We start from the raw sequence: 7,007 nt of genomic DNA, 5'->3' as shown, positions 1-7,007 counted from the left end.
TTGCATGCAGTACGCCGACATGGCTGCCGGTGACCATTCAGGATGGCCCATCACCCCCTGCCAGCTCCATGGCACATTCCTCAATGAAACTCAGCTGCCGCAGGTCAGACACAGAACCACCGGTCTGTGTCATCTCCTTGGCATTGTGGATATTCTTTCCCTGTGGGAATATAAGGTGGGTATCAAGCATTAACATATCGCAGTGCGCTGTGCGCTATGTGTGCTTGGGCTGACAGTTTTGGGGAAAGTGGTCACCGCTGAAGGGTACTTGTTGAGGGGTGAGGGGATGGGGTTAGATTCTGTTCCTGGGGGAAGGGTCACTTGTTGCATGGCCTTCAGGTGTCTAAGCAGGATTGGAGATGTGTGCCAAGCATGCGCGCAGTTCTGAGAGGGATGCTCACTCACTGTTGCTGCTCACAGAAGGTTGTTCATTTTTTTGTGGCACTGCCTGCCAGAGTGCAGTGTCAGGCTCCTGGAATTCACCGCCTCTGCCACCTCCTCCCACAATGCCATGGCAGAATGCTCCCCTTGGATTGGGGCCCTGGCCAGGGAACGGATAATCACGCCTCCCCTCGACGGCATCTAGCAAGTGCTCCTGGTCTACTTCCGAGGAACTGGGAGGCGGTTTACGAGCAGCCATATTTGTGGCCTGACTGGCTGTGTGTCCATTCCTGAAGCTTATATACAGCTCTGGCTTATCAGGGTGTTGGTTGGCTGCCATTCAATATACTGCTGTGTCCTGGATGGGTGCCATACTCAGGGCTCCTAATTGATTAGCTGCTGTGTTCGGAGGGGTGGGGAGTTGTAGGGGAGGGGGGGTGGGGGGGTAGGGGTGGAGACTCAAGGCCCCCATTCAAGAGAGGGAATGATCACAAGCTGGGATTGTGCATGTCAGCACAAAACTAGTTCTCTGCAGGGCAGCAGTGAGGACAGTATGTTTAAGAGATGGAGGGATTGCGTTCCCGCATTGTCCAGATCCATGAGATGAGTGGGCAGCCATGTCTGTGTGTGGAGAAAGATGGGGTGGGAGGGCAGTGATGAGACTAGTGATGTCTCTGTGATTGGAGGGGGGGTGTTGTGGGAACCTGCAATGAGGCCAGCAATGTGTGTGGAAGGTTACGGGGGACAGCGATGAGGCCAGTGATATGTATTGGGGGCGTTGTGGGGGCCAGTGATGAGAACAGCATTGTGAATTGGGGGTGGGGATGGGGTGCTGTTGTGGAGGCCAGCAACGTGTGTGGGTTTGTGATGGCACTGATTTGGGTGCCAGGAGGTCTTTTCCATGCATGCGATGTGCGCGTGCATGGGGTTTCACTCTATCCCAATGACTTCAAGCTCTTTGCCCTCACCCCCAGTGTTTAATGAGATTCACAACTGGGCCCTCTGCATTGCACAGAGTGCAGAGATTCTGGTGAGAAGCTGACCTCTCAGAACTGTCGTGATCCAAAATAGTTTCTTCTTCAGTTCAGCTTTTTTGGGAGAATCGTGGTCAACATTTCCAGTCCAGCTGAGTTTATCCAGCACTTTTTGTTTTTTTTCCAGATTTCCCACACATGCAGCATTTTGCTTTAACACAGTAACTTGACTTGGCTCTGGAAAAAATACTTGCCTGGGAAGGGGTTAAGTGAATTTGTTTATTCAATGACTGTAAGTAATGCAATTTACTCCTGAACCAATCTTTCACTTGAACGCTTTCCTCTGCTACATATAGGAGATTCCGTTAAACGTATCACTGCAAAGCATCTGTGGAACTTGGACAGAAACCAGGAGTTGTGTTTTCTCTCAGAGATGAGTGTATTGGTGCTTTGGACACTTTATGATATACAGAAGTATTACTATCCAATTCTTATTTCCATTGGTCTTCCTGGTAAGTCTTTACAATCATCCATTCTATAACTAACACTGCTTTTCCTGTTCTGTCACATTCCATCGTCAGTGCTCTCAATATTCCAGTGACAGCTGGGCAGTACGGTGACACGGTAGGTAGTACTGCTGCCTCACAGCGCCAGGGACCCTGGTTCAATTCCAGCCTTGGGTAACAGTGTGGAGATTGCACCTTCTCCCCATGTCTGCATGGCTTTCCTCTGGATGCTTTGGTTGCCTTCAGCAGTCCAGAGATGTGTTGATTAGGTGGATTGGCCAGAGTAAATGCATAGGCTTGTGGGGAGGATAGGCTTGGGTAAGGTGTTCTTAATATTTTAACAATTTCTTGTGAATTTTAAGGTGTGTTGTATGTTGGGAAGTGCATGCTGTTTGCTTTAATGGATCTTCAACTAAATCCAATCCTGACTTCAATCAACTCAACATTTTCTCTCGATTGACCTCATTTTGTTTCAGCCTTTTTCTGCGAGACAATGTCAATATCTTTTGCTTCTCTTTTCAATATCCTCAGTCCTTTTCTGACCTGCCGGCTCTCAATTCCTGCTTTGTGTTTTCCAGTGTTTGGGATTAGTGTTTTTCCTTTTCTAATTTCTTTAGATTACAATATCTTGTTGTGGTCTCTATCCAGAAATAAACTCACATTCCACTATCTCCCACAGTGTCTGGGCTGCTCCTGTGAGGCAGTGACATCTAGTGGGCAGCTGAGGTAATTTTATTCATCAAATGCAAGGGCAGGATTTACTGCCTGTTCTTAGATAACCTGGGGTATCTATCATTCTGATCAATTTCCTCTGTACCTTTAACAAGGCCTTCTGTTTGGTTTTCTTGGTAAAAGTAAAATAAGTCACCCTCTAAGTGCCAGCAATAGGATATTTACTAGACTGGGACAAGGGATGAGGAACTTCAATGATGTGGAGAGACTGGAGAAACTGGGATTGTTCTCCTTGGAACACAAAGGGTTAAGGGGAGAATTTATAGAGGTGTTCAAGGTTGGAGATGTGTTGATAGCTTTGTCCTTCTACACTTTGCAACAGTTGGGAGGGTTGGAGGAAGATGCAGGTTTAAGGTAATTGACAAGGAAAGAGAGGAAGAGATTTTTTTTGTCTGACGTGAGTTATTCTCAGCTGGAATGCACAATCTCAAAGAGAGGTGGAAGCAGACTCCGAATTAACTTCCATTTGTAAATTGAATAAATATTGAAGGGAAACATTTGCAGAGACAAAGGGAAATAGCAGGAGAGTCGGACTAATTGGATGGCTCTTTTTGAGAGCTCACAAATACACAATGGGGGCCTCCTTTTTTGCTGTTGGTTTTATTATCTCCTCTCTTTCCTGTAAAACCCATTGCCATTGCCATTAAAATAATTTGGTTAATTTGTGAATTGTACACAGCAATTCCTTCAGAATGTTCTGAGCCTGGTTTCTAATTCGTTCTTTTCTTATCCGGACACAGTGAATGTGGTAACGCTTGTTATCTTGTCCCGGGGAAAATGTGGTCTGTCCAGTTGTGTCAACCACTACTTGATGGCGATGTCACTGACAGACCTGCTGATCATCATCGTGGATCTGATCATGCGGCGGCTCCCCATTGTTTTCTCTTCTCAGTTTCACTTTGTGACCAAGCTGAAAGTGTGTAATATCCATGCTGTGTTACTCTATGCTGTCACTGATTGCTCCATCTGGTTCACTGTGACTTTCACCATCGACCGATACGTGGCCATCTGCTGCCCGAAGCTGAAAGCCAAACACTGCACCAAGAAAAAGGCAGCTGTGATTATCACTGCGGTGACAACCACCTGTTGCTTGAAGAACATTTTCTGGTACTTCATCCTTGGTGATGGATACACCCTTCTCCCTTACTCATGGTTTTGCTACATAACAAACGAGGCTTTCTACACACCATTCTGGTCGGCCATTCAGTCTCTCCATCACATCCTCACCCCAGGGCTCCCATTCTTTCTGATTCTGTTGCTCAATTCTTTGACTGTCAGAAACATCTTGGTGGCCAACAGAGCCCGTCAGAGAATCCGGAGCCCAAATGGTGCGGGAGGTCAGAAAGATTTGGAATTGGAGAGCCGGAGAAATTCCATTATTTTGCTGTTTGTCATATCAGGTAATTTCATTTTGCTGTGGATGGTCTTCATGGTGAATTCAATATATGTACGGATTGCTGTTGACAATTTCATTCTTTCCTATTTTTCACTATGCACCCAGGAAATTGGCTTCATGCTGCAGCTCTTGAGCTGCTGTACAAACACTTTCATTTATGCTGTCACCCAGAGGAAGTTCAGAGAGGATTTGCAATATGTCTTGAAACGTCCAATCACTTTGATCACCAGATCAATCAAACATCAGTAAGCGCCAAATAGTTTCCAGCATTAGTAACCCTATGTGATTCAAAAAGCAAAATATTTCCTCAAGCACTTTATCTTATTTTATTTAGTAGGCCAAGTTAATACTTAATTATTTGTAGAAATTATCCATTGTACATTTATTGCACTGATACTTCAGCTATGATACTGAAATAGCAATAAAATATCAAACATTCTCATGAAAACAATGTTACAATTATTTATTTTGTTTCTATCTTGCCATTCATGCAGCAAAATACCCAAAGCTCTTCCCAACAGGATAATCAATCAAAAACTGACCCCATAGAAGGAAAGATTCAGAGAGATCACTGTAAGGGTTAGACTTTAACTAGCAGTTTAAAGAAGGAGAGAGCAAGATGAAAATGTTTAAAGGGGGAATCCCAGACCAGCATCCCAACGGTGGAAGGCACTAAACACAAGTGAAGGATGGACAAATAGTCAGAGTTGGAGAAATGCAGAGAGTTGTCAGACTGGTGCTGTTTAGAGTAGCAGGGATAAGGCTGTGGAGGAGTTTGAAAGTAATGTGATAATTTTGTATTCAGTGCTGGACCACAAGATGATATGGGTCAGTGAGCACAATTTTGGCATAATTCTGAAAGATGCTGGGAGCTTGATCATCCAATCAGAGGCTGGTTTTTCCATGTTTTTGGCTATTGATACTCTGGTGAGTCAATCAGCAGCCAATGCAGGGAGAATGCAGCTTGTGATTGGACAAGGCAAATGCAATCAATTTCCAGGTATGTTTGAATGATGGGTTGCAGTGTGGGGGAGCTCACAGCAGCTACAATAGGCCTGTAAGGGGTAGGGAGATGATGGGATGTGGCCCAGACGGACCCTGGAGGCATCAGGCTGCCCTTACTATAATTTAATCCGAGGTGTGGAGGTAGCGGGGGCTGCGGGTGGTGGGGAGGAAGGTGAGCAGGGCACAGGAGTCTCCAGGTGGGCCTGTGGAGGCCTCACTTGGGCCTGGAGAGGACCTTTTTACAGTGGACCAAGATAGACATCAAGCAAGCCTGGAAAGGGTCTTTTGCAGCAAAGCCAGGGTGGACTCAGGGCCGAGTGAAAAATTAAGTGAGTGAGCGAGTGAGTGAGTGAGCGAGCCAGCGAATGGTGAGGTGAGTGTCACAACTCAGTGTTCAGGTTCATGACATTGGAGATTATGCTAATGGAAATGTAGGAAGCGATTCACCCTGTAGCCTGCTGTCCCTGTGCCATGTGATAACCTCAGGATCTTCATGTTACCGGGAGGCCTGAGTTTACAGGAGCTATCTCCAATAGATTGGAATCACGCTGAGGATTCTGGGATGAGAGGGTTCATTCAGAGCAGGTGGGTGACTGAATATTCCCAGGTCACAGTTTCCAGGATCTGCTCAGCCCATAGCCAGTTAGAGGCCAGAATAGCAAGTGACTGCTCACCCTGGGAGGGTAGAGAGGGACAGGAGGGGCAGGAATCCACTGAGAATGGGGCAATCTCTCATTGATATTCAGCATTGGGTACTGGTGAGTGTGATGACCATCTGGAGGAGCACAGGCCCGAGCCTGATACCCTGAGACAGAGGAATACTGCAAATTGAAGAAATTCAGCAGTAATTCTGGATTTGACAGTCATGGGATAGGAAAGCAGCTCTGTTACTGTTGATGTGAGTCCTGCATGGAGCAGTGTCAGGGTAAGAGACATCACAGAGAGGGAGTGGAACATTCTGAGGGGGGAGGTGGAAGGGGAGTGGAACTAATGACATCGAGAGGATGAGAGATGTGATCCTTGAGAAGAGTTTAAGGATTGAGAGAAGACTCTACAAAAACAGAACAGTTAACTCTGGATTATTCCCAGTGCTACTTGCTAATATGACAGAAATAGATCGAAATAGCAGGTAATTATGTGAATAGAGAGCTGGTTCCAGAGAGAGAGAGCGTCGGATTCCTGGGATATTGAAGCCTATTCTGTAACAGAAAGCGTTTATTGAGTATTGGCGTGTTTTACCTGAACAGATCTGCCATCAATATCCTTGTGGGATGGTTAGCTGGTGCAATGGGGGAGGTTTTCATTCCATTTGACAGGGATTTGGCCATGAAGACTTGGGCCCTACTCCTTGTCCAAAATGAGCCCTGAACCTAGATGTCCCACCCCAAACCCGGCACTGCCATTTTCACCAGGGTGGCTGAGGGAATATGTGGACAGGGCGTATTTTATACATCCACACTTCACAGCGGCAAAAGAATATTCAGAATTGCAAGTGGCCATTCTTAGACACAATTTTGTCACACATCCTTCTTAAACTCAACTCTTTGGCTCCATGAATTTAAACAACATTTCTAAACCTATCTGTGTTCATTGGGAAATAAGGTGGCCTTATGGAGGGGTTCAGTAACCTCTTTGTTTCAGTCAACAGGAGTAAACAATGTGTATAAATGGTGGATTAGGTCTGTGGAGCTATCTAACTGTCAAGTCATTTAAATCCCCTCAGTTTAATTTTGAAGAGAAAAAAGACTGCCGTGACTTTTGGTTGAAAAGAAAATTGGTGCTTGAAATTTGAATGGATATTTGTTGACATCCTCTGCAGAGCCAACAAAAAAGTATTGGTACTGTTTGGCATGCTCCCACAACTTATCCTTAACACAGTGGGGTACATGTACTTTTGCAGTTTCAATGACAGCTCAAATTTTTCAAGAGAGTTAGTCTGTGATATGCGACTATGAATAGAAATGTTTGTTTTGATAATGCATAATGGAAGTATCACAGTGCTTAAAGGAAAAG

General features: G+C 45.5%; 1 protein-coding gene across 1 annotated transcript; it reads left to right on the top strand.

Moving 5' to 3' along the window:
• Positions 1 to 1,788: 1,788 nt before the first annotated feature.
• LOC145350698 (putative G-protein coupled receptor 139) lies at positions 1,789 to 4,238 on the top strand. Its single transcript, XM_080199908.1, has 2 exons — positions 1,789 to 1,867; positions 3,334 to 4,238. The coding sequence occupies exons 1-2, from the start codon at positions 1,789 to 1,791 to the stop codon at positions 4,236 to 4,238; spliced, it is 984 nt and encodes a 327-aa protein (XP_080056034.1).
• The last annotated feature ends 2,769 nt before the right edge of the window (positions 4,239 to 7,007 follow it).

The sequence above is a fragment of the Carcharhinus amblyrhynchos genome, chromosome 12 (genome assembly GCF_965287045.1).
Source record: "Carcharhinus amblyrhynchos chromosome 12, sCarAmb.v2.hapA, whole genome shotgun sequence".
Lineage (NCBI taxonomy): Eukaryota > Metazoa > Chordata > Chondrichthyes > Carcharhiniformes > Carcharhinidae > Carcharhinus > Carcharhinus amblyrhynchos.
Note: the sequence above shows the minus strand (reverse complement) of the source record. Positions and strands in the feature narration are given on the sequence as shown.

Excerpts from the sequence above, each read along its gene's own strand:
- LOC145350698 (XM_080199908.1), top strand. The coding sequence starts at position 1,789 with ATGAGTGTATTGGTGCTTTGGACACTTTATGATATACAGAAGTATTAC. Across the intron at positions 1,868-3,333 it reads TATTTCCATTGGTCTTCCTG|TGAATGTGGTAACGCTTGTT; the intron begins GTAAGTCTTTAC and ends ATCCGGACACAG.